The sequence below is a fragment of the Bos javanicus genome, chromosome 4 (assembly GCF_032452875.1).
Source record: "Bos javanicus breed banteng chromosome 4, ARS-OSU_banteng_1.0, whole genome shotgun sequence".
NCBI classification, from domain to species: Eukaryota; Metazoa; Chordata; class Mammalia; order Artiodactyla; family Bovidae; genus Bos; species Bos javanicus.
Window position 1 is genome coordinate 71,655,718 of NC_083871.1, and position 21,035 is coordinate 71,676,752.

At 42.2% G+C, this 21,035-nt stretch overlaps 1 protein-coding gene across 3 annotated transcripts in view; it reads left to right on the forward strand.

Moving 5' to 3' along the window:
* The window catches only part of OSBPL3 (oxysterol binding protein like 3), a 199,532-nt gene that overhangs the window by 163,705 nt on the left and 14,792 nt on the right, over positions 1 to 21,035 (forward strand). For all 3 annotated transcript variants that reach the window (XM_061414324.1, XM_061414326.1, XM_061414325.1), the window contains 5 exons: positions 435 to 572; positions 10,553 to 10,616; positions 14,134 to 14,212; positions 15,744 to 15,888; positions 18,929 to 19,073. In XM_061414324.1, coding sequence (XP_061270308.1) covers positions 435 to 572; positions 10,553 to 10,616; positions 14,134 to 14,212; positions 15,744 to 15,888; positions 18,929 to 19,073 — 571 coding nt within the window. The remainder of the gene's footprint in view (positions 1 to 434; positions 573 to 10,552; positions 10,617 to 14,133; positions 14,213 to 15,743; positions 15,889 to 18,928; positions 19,074 to 21,035) is intronic.

A 21,035-nucleotide genomic window follows, 5' to 3' on the forward strand; every position in this document is an offset into this window, starting at 1 on the left:
TCTTCTCCTATTTAGGTTATTACAGAGTATTGAGCAGATTTCCCTGTGACTTACTCCTGAATCTTGAGGGAAGTTTGGCTTCTTTAATGCTCTTTGTCCCTCTCCTTCTCCAGAGCCTTAGCACAAGTCAGGATTGTCAGATAGTGGCAGATTTAGAGGGACTGACTCACCATCTTGAAAGCCTTTATCCACCTGCAGGCATCAAACCAAATGGACAATCTGATTCATTTGTCTCTGGGGCCAAAATGAACACTATTTAAACCCACAACTTGAAATCAAATTCCATTTGGGTGTCATTAAAAGCCAGGGACAAATCTTTGCCTTTTTTAAAATAAACAGGAAAGAGAGAAAGAGAAGCTATATTTTGCTCATGTCTTTGTGAAAATAAATTTCTTTGTGATGGAGGAGTAACCAGGTTCTCGCCCTTTCCCTAGGTGTATGTGGCAGCCTTTGCGGTGTCTGCATATGCATCTAGCTACTTTCGTGCCGGGAGTAAGCCTTTTAATCCGGTCCTTGGAGAAACATATGAATGTATTCGTGAGGACAAGGGCTTCCGGTTTTTTTCAGAACAGGTAGGTATACACCCTTTTTTTGTTTGTTGGGAGAAGTTGCACATGTCTCCCATTAAGCGTGCTTTTGAAATATTTATTTCCCACCTGTCACTGGCTTCCCAGTAACAGAGATAATTACAGTTCTTCTACACACAAAGAGAGAGATCAATTTCCTTCCACTGAAACCTTGCCACCACCCATGGGCTTAAAGGTGCTAGCCAGGCTGGGGCTCGCTTGGCTGTGTGCATCACCACAGTTCTTTCTGTTTAAACGTGTAGCAGAGAGGAATTTTTAAAGCACGAAGCATTTGCCCAAACTGCAAGTTAAGAGATTTAAAGTGTGCAGCCTAGCTCGCTGACATCACCATTCTAAAACAGGAGCACTGCCATCAGAAGCAGGAGCACCAAATAAATGCATTATTCTTGGTTTTGATTTAAGAGAAATCATTCATTCTGTATATTTATTCATTCTATCCATAAATACTTCTCGAGAGTTTACCACATGCCTAGCATTGGGTGATGGGCCAGAGGCAGACAAGAATGTCCGTCCCTCAGCTAATAGATGGACAAGGCTTATGCTCACACAGCCCGAGTTCCCTGAGGTTCCACAAGACCCTTCTATCTGTGTTAGCAGTGGGTAATATTCAAGAATTGTATCTCTGGACTCAGCCAGCCTAGATTCCAATCTCAGCTTTCTCTCTCACTAGGTTTGCAACCCAGGGCAAGTTCCTTAACCTCTCTGTACTTCAGTTTCTTCTTTAAAGTGGCAATGAGGATAATGGTGCAGACTCGGATGGTTTTGCAATGATCAAATGAGTTATTCTCTACAAAGCTCTTAGAGCACTTATCCTCGAAGTAGGAAGTGTTACATGAGGGTTTGCTATCCTTATTGACCTACGTATGACAGCATAACTTGCAGTAGTGGAATGTTGGGGACATCCACAATATCTGTCAATAAGGAATTGTTTAGCTGAAATAGAGTGCAACTTGACTGAAAATAAAGACCACTTCTCTCCCATCACGTTAAGGCAGCACCTCAACGTGTCTATCCCTAAATGTTAGCCTGGGAACATGAAACATCATTGATTCCCTCCCAATTCTTAGAAAACTGAGGATAAAAGGATGAGTTGCTAAAACATGATTTTCCTCCTATTATCTTGGTGCCTTCTTTATAAGTGGGCTTCTTTATAAGTGGACTGATATTATGGGAGTAAGAAGGGGAGGGTGGTATGACTGAGAGTCTTATGAAGATGGTGCTTGTCTTAACTGTGAACTATGAGCAGCGTTCTCTGAAACTCAAATGAAAATGATTAGCCAACAATCCCAAAGCACGTTGTCAATTGTTTTCTGGTTAGCAGTTAAAACAAGAAATTAAACGTTGATATTTGAAGAGTAGGGGTTTAAATCAGCAGTTAAAGGGTAAGATAATGTGATTCAAATTCAACTGGATTATTTAAACACTAAACCTAAAATGGAATGCGAATACATGAAAATATAATTTGGTTACCATGGTATTCTATGCACTCATGTGAAAAAACAAAGGCCAAAAATAGCTCCAGACTACAGCAGACAATCAAGATGGGATGAATAGGTAGAAGAAAAGAGTAGTAACATGTGCTTGTGTAAAACTGAGCTTCAATTCCACGAGCCCCTGACAGGGCAGGGCTGATTTGGGATCTGTGGCTCCCCTGTGGTGGCAGAGAGAAAGAAAAGGGAGCCCCTGGACATGTGTGCACAGAGATGGAAAGAGTTACATAACTTAGTCTTTAGTTCCATGAAATGGATCCCAAGGAAATAAATAAGAAAGAGATCTGGTCATGTTTAGTAGCATAGGGCGTGCTAGGTGTATTATGGACTGTTTTCATTCTAACCCCACCACTGTGTGGCCTTGTATGAGCTACTTAAACTTTCTAAACCTCGTTATTTGTCTGTAAAATAGGGATGATCATGCTTAGTTCATAGGCTACAGGAAGGATAAGTAAAATAACACACTGAAACTGAAAGTCCAATATTTGGCCACCTGATGCAAAGAGCTGACTCATTGGAAAAGACCCTGATGCTGGGAAAGATTGAGGGCAGGAGGAGAAGGTGATGGCAGAGGATGAGATGGTTGGATGGCATCACCTACTCCATGGATGTGGGTTTGGGTGAACTCCAGGAGTTGGTGATGGACCGGGAGGCCTGGCGTGCTGCGATTCATGGGGTCACGAAGAGTAGGACACGACTGAGCGACTGAACTGAACTGATGTGAAGCACATTCAGTACTTGATTATTGCTCTTATACTAAGAGGCAAGGCAGCTTTTAAAATGCTTTTTACTACCCAGTGTTATGAACAGTTAGAAGAGTGTTGAAGTAAGATATCCTTTATCTACTTTACTGATTCAAATGGTTCGAAAGTGGCATAATGTCACTGCTGAGTCTCTGACAGAAAGCCATCCAGGAGGCTGCCAGGAGTCCTCACAGCTGGCTTCATTGTGGGAATACCACCGTCCTGATCACGAGGGAGCCACTTCATCTGTCTGGAATTTAGCCTTATGGCATAGGTAGTGGAGTCTTAATATATCTGAGTATGAATGAGTCTCGCAGGGACAGAATCACACTAGTTAAGTTTATAAGAGACTGATCTATAAATCAGAATACTACCCTATGCCTTTAGAATATAAAATAGACTTGCCATGGGGACCAGATGGCTTTGGTCAGCCTGACCAGGGATGTTTTCCCATAGACAGATTTCTTAAGGAAGACAAAATTGTGGTCATCACATAAGTATACAGTGAGATGGAGAGGTAACTGATTAATTCAATGTGCCAGGCTGTCTGCTGCCCTAGGAGTGGAAAGGGTTTTGACCAGGGTCCTCCTTTCCCAGCCACCAGGCAATATATCAATTCAGCCTCCTTACTCCCTCTCTTGCCCTTGTTGGTTACATTGACCAGCCTACCTGTTGTATGTGAAGGCTTTCTAATTTAACACATCTAAAGAGAGTGCCTGAGCATTTATTCTGTTTTATGCTGGTACCTGCCAGTCTGGCTCCTTCTGCTTCTAGGCCAGCAGACGTTCTGTTATGGAGGCAGCATGTCTCCACCCGTGTCCGTATGTGTAGTGATGGACTGCAGCTTTCAGAGTTGGGAGCCTCTTTGCTTTCTTGTTCTTCTCTACAGTGAGTAGAGGTGCTGAATGACTGGTGTAATAAACTGAACAGAACCCCTGAATTAATATTTTGGGGTGGAACTCTAGTCTAAGGAGGACACTGTTGAAGATATCTCCAGGTGAAAGGACCTAGAAAAAAACAGATCAATCACCTTTTCTACTGAGTTTTCTAGACAACAGGGTTGGGTGATTAGGAAAGTGATTTTTATCCATTTCCTCCAAGCCCTGGGATTTCATTTGCTTGTGGTTTTGGTGGGGATGGGGAAATGTTTGGATTTGTCGGTGGCTAAGGAAGTTGAAGTAAGTGCTACTTCACAGAGTTCAGCTACATGGAATCTTGCCCTCTTTATATCGTCTCTCACGTAAAAGGCCCCAAAATGAAGTATCAAAATGACTCATGCAGTCAGAAACGAGAGAAAGCACTTGCTGTTCAAATTTTCCTCCTAACAATTAACTAGTATGGTGCTTGCAAAGTGCTTTATGCTTTTCAAACTTGATCAGGATCTTGTTTGATCTTCACAATAACCCTGTGTGGCCAGTGAGGCAAGGATCAATTACAGATGAGAAAACCAAGGCCTAGCCCATCAGTGCCTTTCAGTGGTCCTCAGCTGGCACCTTCTGCTTCTATTCCAGCGTCTTCTCTCCCTGACCTTTTTTAGGTATGTCTTGTGTAAGTTTAGTGACTGTGCTCAGAGCTGCCAGAGTCATCAGCTGCCCAAGTGAAAACAGCCTTTTGTACTCTGTACAGACTATTGGATTTTGCCTGTCATTGTCAAGTAAACCTTTCATCCTGCAAACTCACATAGGAATGTGTTCTCGACTCCCATTGCGGGCTGGGCAGTGGCTTTTGTGAACAAGGAACATTCAGGAATCAGTCATAAACATTCCCGTCACATGTGCTAACCTCTGACTGTTCCACCTTCTCAGGGGAGCGGTTTCCTTTCTGCCAAGAAATCTGATTCAGCCTTGGTTTTCTAAATAAGCCCAGAAAAGGGAGAATCCAGAAGGAAAGGACTTCCTTTACCTTCTCAGGGACTAGGGGTCCAGCCAGCAGGTTCTTCCTCATTGGTTCTCGGGCAGCCTGGGTGGAGTTTCATCCGGGACTAGACTAGACTGGTCAAAAAAGTCATTTCAGTTCACTTTGCTTCTTTTTTCTGTACCTTTGGGAACAGTTTGGTGTCCATAAAGGATATGCAGTTAAGCTATTGTCTGAATGTGGCTTTTCCTGATTACCAGGAACTTCAGCTGTCAGATCACTGTTCAAGTCATTTTCAGCATTTACCCATCCAGCCATGACTGTTGAATTTTTGATTGAAAAGCTGAGCAGAGTTATTGAAAGTTACTAAACTGTAAGAGATTCATATGGAGTATTTTTTCCTTTGCTTCACAGACACAGCTCTTCTTCCTTTTCTATTACTCGTCAGATTCTGAAAAAAACATTCTTGGCTGGACTTTAAAAATACCATACCTATCACTTCCCACTGTGCACACTCACATCACCCATCTGAGTGGTTCTTTTATCTACTCATAGGCAGGGTTATTTACTTCTGATTAAAATGGCATCTTATTTAAAGTAATTATCAGAGTAAATTCAAAGCTATTCAAGTAAAACAAGCAATAAATCAACTGTAAGGTGACCAAACCAGTGCTTCTGCATTTCTAGGTTATTACTCACTGTATTTTTTTTTTTTTTAAAGAAAACGTGTGTTTATCAAATAAGTACTTAACTCTGAACTCAGGAGAAGAGAAACTAATTGGCAACTGTTCCCCGTCCCCCAAATCAGACTAGTATTCTTGGCCACCTCCTTAGTAGCTTTCTTTTATAATCCACATCCTGTTCATCAGCAAATCCCAGGGTCTTCCTTCCAAAGCCATTTTCACTGCCACCCCACTGGTGCTGGTCACCAAGCCCAAGCCATCGGCATCAATGACTGGACTTGTTGCAATAGACTCATTGTCTGGTCCCTTGTTCCCACAGCCAATTCTGCACTCAGCAACCAGAGTGATGTCTAACGACTTCTGCAGTCACTTGGAATCAAACCACAAGTTCTGGCTGTGGCCCACAGAGCCCTCTAAGATGACACCCCCAGATATCATGCCTCTTCCCACTTTGACTCATTCAGCTTCAGCCACACTGACCTTTTTGCTCCTCCTAAAGCATTCTGAGCATCTGTCAGCCCTGCGCAGTGGTTGCGTCCTCTGACCTGGACATACTTCCCCGGGCTATCTGTGTGATTGGTGTCTTACTTCCCTTAGCCTCAGGGATTTCCATCACAGAGTCCTGCCCCAACCACCGTATCCAGGATGGCATTCCCACTCACCATCTCCCATTTTCATTCTTGCTTTATTCTCCTTCCCATGTTACCACTGGCAAATCATATGCTTATATCTGTCCCACCCATTGCATTTCTGCACTAAAATGTGAATTCCAGGAGGGTAAAGATTCTTGTTTCTTTTTTCTCCTTGTATCCACAGTGACTAAGACAGTGCCTGACACATCACAGACAATCGGGAAATGTTTGATGAATGCCTTGGTCCCCTCCCTGGGTGATTTTTGACTGGTCACTTGTTCTCTTTTCCACAAGCATCCCTTCATGGTGAGAGACGCATCCAGACTAGGAGGACTCTATATTTATGGCTCTGAACAGCTGCAGGACTGAAAATTTAAGGTTTTTTTCCCTCAATCTGAAGAAGAAAAACCTACATAATACACAAATATTGAAACACTCATATTCTTGTCTTCTTACCACCCACCTCTTATATAAAGTGCATTCTGAAAGCATAAATCAAAAATCATCAGGACAGGGTGAAGAAAGACCTCAGCTATACAAATAAATCACAAAAATTCTTAACTGCCAGAGAAACTCATTGACTTTGAGATTGTAGAAAGAAAGATACATATAAATACTTGCACAATAAAAAAAACCATATATACTAATTTCCTGAATGTTTGGTCCTTACCAGTAAAAAGTCGCTCCTATTTGATCAAGGGGGAGAGAAAATGATGGAGAAAGATACTAAAAAACAGTCCAGAGTGGGTTCAGCCAGCAGGTTAACAGTGTTTGCTTTGAGTCTAAATCAGTTCAGACTCAAACTCAAAATCTAATACCTTTCTGTGCCTGGGTTAAGATGTAATAAAAAGATAAACTCAACTAAATCCTGTACTACCAAAGAAAGGTTAGATGGTGCCCATTATTCGTTACTCCAGTAGATATTAGAGAGATTACCATCAACAAAAATTAAACGATTAACTGGGAATTACCCCCTTTTCACGGGTTTTAGACTTCCCTGGTGGCTCAGATGGTAAAGCGTCGGCCTACAATGTGGGAGACCTGGGTTCAGTCCCTGGGTCTGGAAGATCCTCTGGAGAAGGAAATGGCAACCCACTCCAGTACACTTGCCTGGAAAATCCCATGGATGGAAGAGCCTGGTAGGCTATAGTCCATGGGGTCGCAAAGAGTCGGACACGACTGAGAGACTTCACCTCACCATGGGTTTTTAAATTAATCGAAGCCTTAATAGAATCTTTTCCAATTGCCTGGGATCCACTGCTGCCTCTGATACTGAGATTCAAAGAAAACAGATGTTAGAACGATAGTATCTTGAAGCCAGAGGAATTCTCAGACCTCATTTTCAAAGAAGTAAACAAGACTCAGAGGGGTTGGAAAGGTCAAACTCAGAAGGTTCATTTTCTAAATATCCATGATGGGAACTTAACAGTGTGCCTAAGCTTTGGGCAGGAGCCAGGGCCCAGCTTTGAGAGCAGCCATCAAGGAGCAGCTAGGGCATCGCAGGAAACAGTGTTGGATTTGAAGTCAGAAGACCTGAATTTAGAGTGCTGCCCTCGTGAATTTAGACGGCTGCCCTCGTCAGTGACTAACTGTGTAGCACTGGGCAGGCTCTTGACTGGGAAAAAAACCCGTTTCCTAATTCATAAGATAAGGGTAATGAAGACACAAGGTTACCATGAGAGCTAAGTGGAAATACCACTCATGACAAAAAATTAAAATTTAATCTCTGCTGACTCTGTACTAGCAGATAATCCTGGCACTTTCCATGGGCTATCTTTTTTTAGTTTGCAGAGTCAGTGGTACTAGTCCTGTTTTACAGATAAGGTAAGGGGGGCCCAGAGGGTTTAAAAACACCCTCAGGGTCACTCAGCCAGTAGATGATATTGATGATATTGCACAGTTAGCTTCTAGATCTGGGGGACTCCAGGAGCAATCTCTCATTCCCTGACCCTCATGCAGCACATGGCAGAGGCTTCAGATATGTTTCATGAATAAATACCTGTGGGAAGGAAACATAGGAAACAAAAATAAGGCATCAATTTAGTTTCCCTGGAAAGCTTTGTAAACTTCTTAAAAGTCATGTACATCAAATAAATCACTCCCAGAGGTGTTTTTAAGCCAGAAAGAAATAAACCAAATCATTGATATGTCAGTGTTGGGATTTATGCATTCAGAAAACAGCCCTTCAACTCCATCTAAAGGCACTTTGCTAAGCAGTGATTCATTAATCTGACACAACTATTTTAAAAAGGTCAAATTTGCATTTTATGGGACATATGTATACTTTATGATATGATAGAGTTGCTTTTATAATTCATATGGACAGTATATTTATATCCTTGTTTCATAGGATTTTAAATTATTACAGAAGAGTTTATAGTTTTTATGTATTGTATTTTGCTTTGATGCTTATACTTGCCAGACTTGTAAAATGCCAAATTCTTGACCAAGACTGTGATCTTCACATTTTTTACTGCATTATTTCTATGGGAATGACTATGATCTGCTTTGTAATAATCTACTTAAAATCTGCCTACGTTATGGGGCAGGGGGCTATTCCATAGCTCCTGTCTGCTCCACTGGGGGGTGGATGAGGCGAGTGGAGTGAAGAAGTGAGGGGTCAGTATTGTCTTGCCCTAGTTTAGTTTTATATGGTGCTGTTGTTTAGTTGCTACATCATGTCTGACTCTGCACCCCTATGGACTGTAGCCTGCCAGCCTTCTCTCTGTCCATCCCCAGGAGTGGGTTGCCATGCCCTCTTCCAGGGGAATCTTCCCAGTCCAGGGACAGAACCTGCATCTCCTGCATTGGCGAGCAAATTCTTTACCACTGAGCCACCAGGGAAGCCCTCTTCTGTATGATCCCAAGGTTTAAAAAGTAACTCCACTGTTCTCCTAATGGGGAAAGAAGGGGAGACAAGAATTTAGCAGTTTGTGTGATATAATGTATCTTCAGGGGGTTGGATTGAAAGAAAAGACAGTGAAGCAAAGCATTTTAGGAGTTAGGTTTCTTAGTGTTTGAGATGAAATGCACATAAGCATGGAGAGGAGCTCACATTCTCAAGAGGCCACAGTGAGAATTAAAACCCTCCAAGGGACAGCAAATGTGCACTTCCCACCTCATAGTGGATCTGGGATTCATATGTTCATTGAGACTTGAAAGATAGCTACGCTGTTGACATCTTTGTCCCTACTTTTCTTCAAGCCAAGTGGATACCATTGCACTCCCGTCCTGTCCCGGCTGTTCTCCACCTGGAAGAGGGCCACAGAAGAGGTTCTCAAACATGTTCCTCTGCAGTCCAGGGTTCAGAGCAAGGCCAGTGGTTATGGATTGGTCACCCCAACTTCCTGCCACACCTGTTCACCTCAAGCAGGCCTCTGAGTATTCTGAGTTCTTGATACGTTTGAAAACAGGGTGTGTCTACTTAAAGGACTTTTTTTTGGAAACTTTGAAAGCCACCTGTAAACCAAAAATGCTGGGTTTTACTTCCACTCCTCTCGGTGTGTTTGGGAAATGTTATTGTTAGATAATCTTTCTGGTTTCAGTTTCTCATCTGTAAATGTCCTAAATGTAAGATAATGTTTGCTCAGAACCAGCTATGTCATAGAAATTTCTGGAAACATCACTAGCAGCATTACTCTTTCATTGTAGCTATTTAGTTGCTAAGTTGTGTCCGACTCTGCAATCCCAAGCAAGTATGCCAGGCTTGTAACTCATTTACTAGTACTGCGTGATAGTACTGTCATGATAACAGCGCACGTACTGCTCCTGTGCCTTGAGTGTTACTGAGATAATGAAATCTGAGGAGCCATTTTCTCTTTAGCTTCTTCATTAGTGAGCAAAACAGAAGTTAATGACCCCAGTGACAAAAGCCAGGGAAATGATCTACAGTCTCTGTTACAGAGGACTCTGTTTTCTGTAATGTAATTGCATATTTACTCAAGATATTTTTATGAACAAAAATTGAACAAAAACTTTTTCTCAGCAATTGATTGGTCGTCTTGTCAGTGATCTAAAAAGTAGCTGGACATTTGTGATGCAGAGTTTTCAAAAAGATGCCTTGCATTGTTGACCCACTGAGTGGGCTCAGCAGATTAAAATCTGCTGAACCAAAGAGTTTTTTTGTGTTGCTTAGAAATACTTAACATTTAAAATATGTACTATTTGACATCTTAATTAAAACACTTGCAGGTACTTTCAGAATTGCATTGATTTTGACCTTGGAAGCTAATGTCAGGTTAGCTGATTTGTAAGTGGGCAGCCCTGTGTCTCTGCTTTTATTTTCACATCTTTCAAAACATCTCCACTCTCATCACTCACCACTTGGCTGCTTTTTCCCCAGTCTTCCAGAGGCTTCCATTCACAGGCTTTTTCCTGACAAGACAGAGCTGACTGTGTCAGGAGCTCCCTCTTGAGGACAGACTTGTTGAAGGGAAACTTAACAAGTTTCCATTCTGTTAGACACTGCGGTTGTGTTACATCTCAGTGCAAGGGAGAAAGAAAGGATTTCGTGAGACACAAAAGTTAATTTTTTGTGTTTTTTTTTGCCTTTGTTTCCATCAGGTCAGCCACCATCCACCTATCTCTGCATGTCACGCTGAGTCTGCAAATTTTGTTTTCTGGCAAGGTAATGTGCCTCTATCATTTTGTGTAACATTATCATTTACTGTAAATGCTCGTTAAGTGGGCCCTGGACTTGGATCTCACTGGAACAATCTGTACCATTTGATGTTCTTGCGTCTCATCATTGAACAATAACTGCCATTTGTTGACTTCATAATTAAAGTTTCTGGAGGATAATTTGATTGTCTCCTTCTTTAAAAATTCTCAGTCTTTGTCTGACCCATCACCATTGTTTATTCCTGTAACTTTTCCCTGTATCTTATTCTGCATCCATTTGAAATGCCTCGTGTATTTCAAGAGACATTAAATATTTACAGTTATTAGACTCTAGACTGCAGAGTGTTCTTTTGCTTTTGAAAACTTTAAATTTTATTTCTGAAATTTTACATTGCCAATTTGTTTTTCAGTTTGGGGTGGTTATTCCTATGTTCAGTTTTTTATGTTTTTAATTTGGGGAGGGATGGTTGCTCTGAAGACAAAATATTGCTGCTAATATTTCCTAAATGGATTAATTAATTTTGTTAACTTATTTATTCCATAGTCAGAGCGTGCAATAAAAAGAAAATTTGAGCATCCCAGCGTTTTGAACCATGAGCACCTGTCAGTTTTTTAAAAGATTATTCTAACTGGTTAACACCTGATTTGCCACATGGCCTTTTTTTTTTTAATGTATCTATAAAATTTTAAAGATAAGAGTATTTTATGAAAAATTTCCTTCCCCCATCCCAGTTCCCAATCATCCAATTTATCTCTCTGGAGGCAGTATTGCTAGTTTAGATTACAAGTACTATGGTTTCTTTATGAATCTTTGCTACTAAAATTTAGAATTGAAGCTTGACTGGAGACTTCTTTTTCATTAAAATACTTTGGAAAAATTTCCCATAATGTCTCTAACCTCCTAGTTGAAGTGTCATTGACCTTGTAAGGACTGTATTGTTGTTATTACTTTCAGTTCAGTTCAGTCACTCAGTCGTATCCTACTCTTTTCGGCCCCAAGAGCCACAGCACGCCAGGCCTCCTTGTCCATCACCAACTCCTGGAGTCCACCCAAACCCATGTCCATTGAGTCGGTGATGCCTTCCAACCATTTCATCCTCTGTCGTCCCCTTCTCCTCCTGCCCTCAATCTTTCCCAGCATCAGGGTCTTTTCAAATGAGTCAGCTCTTTGCATCAGGTGGCCAAAGTATTGGAGTTTCAGCTTCAACATCAGAACTACCAAAGAACACCCAGGACTGATCTCCTTTAGGATGGACTGGTTGGATCATCTTGCTGTCCAAGGGACTCTCAAGAGTCTTCTCCAACACCACAGTTCAAAAGCATCAATTCTTCGGCGCTCAACTTTCTTTATAGTCCAACTCTCACATTATTACTTTGGTTATATGTTATTTAATGGGAGGGGTCTTCTTCAGGTACTTTCTGTGTGCTCCTTATATCAATCACAGTTTTCTCTTCAGCTCTGTTCGCTTCTTCCTCATCAGCTTTTTCCTGGGCAGTTCCACCTCTCCATAAGTCCATGATGGACAAATCTTGCTTTTTTTTTTAAATCCATTTTGACATTTTTCTACCTCTTAGATTGTTTAGATCATTTACATTTATTATGATTATTGACATGTGCGTGCGTGCATGCTAGGTCACTTCAGTCGTGTCCAACTCTTTGTGACCCCATGGACTGTAACCCGCTAGGCTCTTCTGTCCATGGGATTCTCCAGGCAAGAGTACTGGAGTGGTTTGCTATGCCCTCCTCCAGGGGATCTTGTGATTATCGACATAGTTGGGTTTAGATCTGGTCTCTTGTTTGTTTTCTGCCTGTCGCATCAGTTTTTTGTTCCCTTTTTCTCTCTCTCTCTCTTTTTTAACTTTCTTTTGTGTTGTTACATGTGATTCCATTGTATTTTTTTTGTTGCTTTATTAGCTATATGTCTTTGTTCCATTATTTAGTTGTTGCTTTAGGATTCATATATCTTTAACATATCACAGTCTCTTTTCAAGTGATATTTTGCTACTTAACCTATAGCAAAAGAAACTTTAAAAAGTGTACTTCTGTTCTCCCTTCCTGAACCTTTCCTATTGTGGACAGACATTTTACATATATATGTTATAAACCCTGTCATACATTATTACTACTTTGCTTTAAACAACCATTTATCTTTTGGGGGATAACAACTTGCTGAGATAAATACTGTACAACTCACCAAATTAAAGGTACAAGTCAGTGGTTTTTAATATGTTCACATAGTTGTACAGTCATCACTACAGTAACTTTAGAACATTTTTAGCACTCCAAAAAGAAACTTCTTCAGCCAGTACCCACCTTTGAATGGCTCCCCACCACCACCCTCCTGCCCGCGTCCCCCTACCTTCCAATTTCTGTCAGCCTCTTGCATCCTTATGCAACCACTGATCTTCTTTCTGTCCCTATAGGTATGCCTGTTCTGGACATGTCATATAAGCTGAATCCTGCAGGATGTGCTCAGGGCCTTCCTGGCCCCAGCCCGTCTCTCTCTTAGACCAGGCCTTGCCCCACTGCTGGCCTCCATGCATTCACCTTTGCTCCCCCGTGGTCTGTGTATTGTCACCTGGCCCCAGAGGGATCCTCTGTCTCTGCTGTTCTTTTTCTATTCCTTGTTTCCCTGATGGCACCACCGCTCGTGCATGCTGTAGAAATCTGAAATCATCCACAAATTCTCCCTGTCTGTCACAGCCTGCGTCTGATAATGTCACCAAGTTCTATTCTTGTTTCCTTGATGGTTCTGGGACCACTCCCTTCCCCTGCATCCACCACCACTGTCCTGGTTCACTTCATCCTCATTGATGCTTTGAGCAAATACAGATCACCTGCTTCTCATCTCACCTGCTTTTGTTCCATTTTCCACATTGCTGCCAATTATCCTGGCAAAGTCTGTATCTAATCACATCAATTCTCTGTCTAAACAAACACCTTGTTTCCCCCAGTGCACCCAAATCAGCTTCTTAGCCAATTATCAAGCCTGCTGTTTTTTTGTACTCAAGCTGTATTTCACTGTTCTCTGTAAACAACCTGAGACCCACAGAACAGAGCCACATCCTGTTCTCTCACATCTCTCATGTCTTCTGCCTTAAACTGCCTTTTCTCTGCCAGGTGAACTCCTACTTATTCTTCCAAGCCCAGTTTAAGTGGCCCTTTCAGACAAGCCTCTTCTGATGCCTTCCCCAAGCATGGTGGTCATTCCTTCTTCTCTGGTTCCATTTCACCTTATTTCAACATACTCAATAATAGCCTCTCATGGGGGCCTCACTTCTTTTCACTTCTATATGCCTTTCATCCTGGGAGTTCTTCCAGGGGGTGGGGGCACTGATACTTTGTAGTTTTAGTTTCTCTAATTCTGTTCCAGGTACTCATTTGCTATTTATATTGAATAATGATAAAGTTTATTATGAAGAGATTATCCTATATTGTGATTATCATTTATCCAGCCTAAGAAACCTTGGATCTACCTAGCTCTCCCACTAAATATGTAATATTTAGTATTATTTCATTTCAGATGTGAGATGGAAAAACAAATTCTGGGGCAAATCCATGGAAATCGTTCCCATTGGCACAACCCATGTGACTCTGCCAGCGTAAGTTCTCCTTCTCTGGTTAGGAACTTTATAGAATTTAGGGCCAGGGTTTGGAAACAGGATGCCTGTTGTCCCCCGTGGTGCTCAGTGTGTGTGTTTTTCTTTTAACACATTTGACAGTAGCTTCAAATGTTCCTCATTTTGACAATCTCACATTTTCATTCTCTCTAATGGAAATGCTTCCTGGACACCAAAGTTCCCTGAATAGAGTTTTTAGAATTTTCATTTCTACTTTCTAACACAATTAGGAATGATAAGTTTTCTTTAACATCGTTGTCCTGCCTCACTGTCAAAAATTTTTTTAAAGAAAGCCATGACTTTGATCTTTCAGGGATTATTGATACTTTTTCATAAAGCAAAGTGGTAATGGTTATGGTCTCTGGAGCTGGAACTCATATGCTCACACTGCTACTTACTAATTGCAAATTGTTGGGCAGGTACTTAACCTTTCTGATTACCAGTTCCCTCATCAGTGAAATAGGGATAATAAACCATCTACTTCATAAGACTGTTGGGATGATTAAACAGATATGGAAAGCACTTGAAATAACACTTAAAATAGTCACATGATTCATGTCAGTGTATGGCAAAAACCACCACAATATTCTAAAGTAATTAGCCTCCAATTAAAATAAATTAATTAAAAATAATTATACTTGGCACATAGTATGTGCCATGAAGTGTTTGGTTTTGGTCTTAATATCATTATCCTCATAATTATTATTTCATTCTGTAAGTCATACCTGGAATACTTTCTTACTGTAAAAGATTTAAGATATTTGTATCTTAAGATTTATATATAAAATATATATGTGTGTGTGTGTACAGGCACACCTCAGAGACATTGCAGATTTGGTTTTAGACCACTGCAATAAAGTAAATATTACAATATGAATTTTTTGGCTTCCCATTGCTTATGAAAATTACTTTTTATATACTTCAGAGATATGAAGTGAGGAAATGCTGTTGGAAAAATGCTAATAGACTTGCTCTACACAGGATTGCCCCAAACCTTCAACCTGTAAAAACTGCAATAGATCAAAGTCTTCCTGTATACATACGTGCCTACATACATGTACCCACACATGTATATACATAAATATATAGTGCATGTGTCTGCCTGTGTGTACATATGCATATGTGTGTGTGTGTGTGCGCGTGGAGACGGAGCACACTGTGGACAGCCTCTCCACCCTCCCCTTGTCACTCTCCTTTCATAGTTTGGTGACTTTAGACACACCTCCTCCGGTTCAGTTTCCTCCTCTGTCAAAGGACACAGTGGGTTGTTTCAGGAGACCCCCCCCCCCACTTCCAGTGGAGCCTCTGCAGCTCCAGGATCTGATTGCTGCTGCCCCCAAAGCACCCGTGGGGAGGAGGGTGAAGGCTCTTAGACCACCCAGCATGGCTTTCTTGGTGTTAGGTCTGTAGTGAAGGAATAAGAAATTCATCACAGGACTTGTTTTTGAAATGCTTGTTTGCATTTGCTGCTGACTCCTCTGGGAGCTGTAACTTTCCCTTTCTCTTCCTTTAGTTTTGGAGATCATTTTGAGTGGAACAAAGTGACCTCTTGCATCCACAACATCTTAAGTGGGCAGAGGTGGATCGAGCACTATGGAGAGATTGTCATCAAGAACCTGAATGATGATTCCTGCCACTGCAAAGTGAACTTTATAAAGGTAACCTTGGTGCCTGTGAGCTGTGGCCCCAGACAGGCCTTGGCAGAACTGGGCCTCAGGTCACAGGTCTTGGGGAACTTTTCACCTTCACTTTTGTGCCAGGGCCCCCTGGTCCCAGCCTTACCCCTCTCACTTGGACCAGGGTCACAGTCCCTCCCAGCCTCCTTCCTTCCTTTACTCCTCTGTGGTCTCTCCCCAGTGAGTCAGCCAGAGGGACCCTGTTGAAACATAAGTCATCATGATACAGTATGGATGAGCCTGGAAGACATTATGCTGAGTGAAATAAGCCAGACACAAAAGGACAAAAATGATTCCATTTATATGAGATACCTGGAGCAGCCAGATTCATAAAGACAGAAAGTAGGATGGTGATTTCCAGGGACTGGGAAGAGGAAGGAATAGGGAGTCATTATTTAATGGGCACAGAGTTTCAGTTTGGGAAGATGAAAAGTTCTGGAGGTATATAAGGCAATCATTATGCAACTTTGTGAGTGTACATAGTGCAACTCAATTTTACATTAAAAAATGGTTGAAACAGTAAATATTATGTATGTTTTAGCACAGTTTAAAAAATGAAAGTCACATCATATTTGACCAAAACCTCTGACAACTCCCATCTTTGTCAGAACAAACGCTTACATCCTTACAATGGCCCATGAGACCCAGTAGAGTCTGCATTCCCCACCCCCATCACACACACACACACACACACACACACACACCCACACCCACACACACCCACACACCCCCACACACCCCCTCTGTCCTCTCCAACCTTGACTCCTGCCACCCCTCATCCCCTTCCTTCCTCATCGTCATCTAGCTGCACTGTCCTTCTTTCTCTCTCTCCATTTCCTTCTGCTTGGGGTCCTCCAGATCCTTCCATCAGCCTTGTTAGTCACCCTCTTTCATATCTTTCTTTCATATGTTTTCTTCAGAGTGTTTATTACCACCTGCCGGTAGCTTGTTCGCTGTTGCTTTACTTGCTTATCTTCTGCTCCCCACACCCTCCTTGCTATTCCTGATTCCAGCAAAGCAGAAGCCGGATCTGTCTTGCCCACTGCTGTGGCCGATGCCTGGCAGTTTTGCCTAGCACACAGCAGAGTCTCGTGCACGTTCAAGGATAAATGAACAGTTTTTCCTCAGGCAAAGAGCCTGGAATCATCTGCTTACCTATCCAACTTTCCATCTGCCTTGATTTGAGCCCGTTTCCCCACCTTCTCTCCCTCCTGAAATTCCCTCTTGCCTGTAAAAATCTCACATATACCAAGTGGCCATAAAGGGTTACCCTCCTCAAGGAGTATCTGCATCTAATTAAGGTCAAAATCATAAGCCAAGAGATTAGGTTCTAACTGTGGAATTTCGCACAGTACCTCTCTGTACCACCTATAGCAACTGGCGGGGGGGCATTATGGAGAGATGGCCTATAGGTCAAACTGGGTTGTAGATAGAATTAGTAGTGATTTGGCATAAAATAAGCTGGTGCTGGTGGTAAAGCATCAGCCTGCCAATGAAGGAGATATAACAGATGCAGGTTTGATCCCTGGATTGGGAAGATCCCCTGGAGGAGGACGTGGCAACCCATTCCAGTATTCTTGCCTGGAGAATCCCATGGACAGGCGAGGCTGGCAGGCTATAGACCATGGAGTTGAAAAGAGTCGGACATGACTGAAGCAATGCAGCATGCAAAGATGACCCTGCCTTAAAAGCTTCATCTAAGGTCTTTCAAAAAAGAAGCAAAGGAGCCTGAATAAGGGGTATATATACCTGGGAGATTGACAGATAATAGATACATTGATTGATTGATCCAGGTGCAAGCTATCCTGCTCTCAGAAATTTCCCCAAAGAATGTGCTTCACTCCCATTTATACCATCCATGTGGTATTCATCTACTGAGGATCAGGGAACATATTTTCATAGCTATGAGAGATGAAAAGAATTAGAACACTGGATGTGCCTCTGGTATTGAAAAATAATTTGAAAGCAGCAGTTATGTGTGGAGCATGACTGCTTCTTTCTGTGGCTTCCCAATAAGTAATTGGACTTACTGACAAATATCTCTACAGAGAAAAATATGACTCCTGCTTTAGAATAAACTTAAAAGCTTGGACAGTGTTTGCTTTCCTTTTTAACCTGACTAGAGAACTCGCTGTTACATTTCTGATTAATCTCTGAGGTACTGCTATACTCTGCCCTTCCTCCCATTTTTATTTTGGACTTGGAATGGGGAAGCTAGTCTACCAGATATGGCCTGGAAATTTCACTCTATTTTATTGGTTTCCAGATACGGATTCTATTTTGGCTGAAAATAGTAGTAGAATTTTTTGATTTATGGAGTCATGCCTTCTGGTCTTTTGCAGATTTTTAGGGCAGGCAAGGAAAATTGAAAAACTCAACTCTAGGGACTTAGCGCTCCCTCTGCTGACCGCAGTGTGGTACTGTATATGTAAAATCCACAAGGCTGGGCCTAGCTGAGCTGTTCTCAGTCCAGGACCAACTCAGTGGGAATGTGGATTGCATAAGGTTCCTATAAGTTAGATGAGCAGATCTGGTTTGGGGAAAAAAATAAATAGTAGAAACTGAAAGTTGATTGGTTTACAAACTTGGTAAAAAAAAAAAAAAAAAGGTTGTTTACAAAGGATTGTCTAGTTCCTTGAGAGAGTAAGTTATATGAGTTACATTTCTTTTAAATTGTAGTAGAACCACAGTGACAGTCAGGGGACAGCTGTTCTGGAAGGGGCTTAAGGGTCAACCCCCACCTGGTGGATGATCCCTTCCTTCCTGCAGTGCATGATGTGAAAGTAGATAGAAAATTATGTCTTACACAATGTTGATGATTGAGCTACAACCTATAAATAAAGAGCTAGCTTTTAATTTTTATTAAATAATTAAAAGTATGAATTTTTAAAAAGCCAGAACCAACAAACCATATGCAGCATAGAATCATTCTTGCGGGTTTCTTTCCTCTTCCTTTTTTCTCTTAACATTCGTAATAAATTGACCCCAAAACACTAACAGATGACTCTCTTTTTACTCCTAGGCGAAATACTGGAGCACTAATGCCCATGAGATTGAAGGTACAGTGTTTGACCAGAGTGGAAAAGCAGTACATCGGCTCTTCGGGAAATGGCACGAGAGCATCTACTGCGGCGGCTCCTCCTCATCCGCTTGCATCTGGAGAGCAAGTTAGTATCTGGGTTCGCCAGGTGGAGCAAGGCGAGGGCGTGGCCAGAAGAACCCCCTGCGGGTGAACGTCAGCGTCCATTTAGTATATCCAGCCTCTCTTTGCGGAGAAGGCAATGGCACCCCACTCCAATACTCTTGCCTGGAAAATCCCGTAGACGGAGGAGCCTGGTAGGCTGCAGTCCATGGGGTCGCTAAGAGTCGGACACGACTGAGCGACTTCACTTTCACTTTTCACTTTCAAAAGGAAATGGCAACCCACTCCAGTATTCTTGCCTGGAGAATCCCAGGGACGGGGGAGCCTGTTGGGCTGCCGTCTATGGGGTCGCGCAGAGTCGGACACGACTGAAGTGACTTAGCATAGCATAGCATAGCATAGCCTCTCTTTGAACTATGCTAGAGCTATGGGCTGGAGAAGGCAATGGCACCCCACTCCAGTACTCTTGCCTGGAAAATCCCATGGACGGAGGAGCCTGGTGGGCTGCAGTCCATGGGGTCGCTAAGAGTCAGACACGACTGAGTGACTTCACCTTCCCTTTTCACTTTCATGCATTGGAGAAGGAAATGGCAACCCACTCCAGTGTTCTTGCCTGGAGAATCCCAGGGACGGCAGAGCCTGGTGGGCTGCCGTCTCTGGGGTCACACAGAGTCGGACACGACTGAAGTGACTTAGCAGCAGCAGCAGCAGAGCAACTGGCTCTACTGTCATTCACCTAGTTATATCTCAGACTCATCCTCATGCTTATCAACAATACCTCTGTTGGACTGGTAAAGTCCTGGGTTCTTAATCCCAGAACAAAGCCATTGCTTATCTGTGGTTGCACATCATTCCTTTGCCTATACCAGGCACACAGGAAATGCTATTAGTGAAGTTCAAGAAGTCATTCTAGAGATAGGGAAACCTTACTGGAAAAGCAGAATGACCTACAAGAGTTAGGGGGTCCCCTAGATTTTCCCAATACCATAAACCACTCTAATCTCTCCTATAATTCTAGAAAGATGCTAAATTCATTAAGCAGATGGGGGGAGAAAGGGTATGGAAGCCAAAACTTCATAACACGTCCCCTAAAACATTTTAAGAGTTTAGCCCATCTTTTCATCTGATAAATATCTTCCTGAGTCTTGGTTATATTCTAAAACCATTGCCCTTAGAGAGTACCCTTAAGATGCTTTAGGCTGATCAAAATAAAAAGAAGATCTAAAAAGGAAAGCCATTCTAATAGTGGCTTAAACCATTAGGATATGTACTATTACTTAAAAACAAGTGTGGAGGGTGTGGCCCTACGGTTATTACACAGGCAACTTACCTGTCTCAAGAACATAGATCATTGAGAACACATTGTGCCTGCTAAGTCAATTCAGTTGTGTCTGACTCTTTACCACCCTATGGATCATAGCCCACCAGGCTCCTCTGTCCATGGGATTCTCCAGGCAATAATACTGGAGTGGGTTGCCATGCCCTTCTCCAGGGTATCTTCCCAACCCAGGGATTGAACCTGCATCTCTTATGTCTCCTGCATTGGCAGGTGAGTTCTTTACCAATAACACCACCTGCCACTCCCGATATGGCAGTTATAATTCTTCTCCTGGACGCAATATGATTGTTTCAGTTCAATATCATATTCTCATGTAAGCAGAGGAGATGTCAGGATGGAAGAGCTTTCTTCTGCTGTGACTCTTTTCTTCTTAGGAATGAAGAATTTCCTAGTATCCCCCAGCAAATGTATCTTTCTGTTTTGTCTGTCTTCTTTTTGTTGGTGGTGGTTTATGTTGGGAGGCCAAATGTGGTCCTTGTTACTCCATCTTACTCTTCTGGATTGAGAGTCTCCCACAAGGCTCTGCTCTTCTTTAAAAATTATTTATTTATTTATTATTTTCTTTATTTTTGGCTGCGCTGGGCCTTTGCTGCTTTGCGTGGGCTTTCTCTAGTTGTGGCGAGTGGGGACTATTCGTTGTGGTGTGCC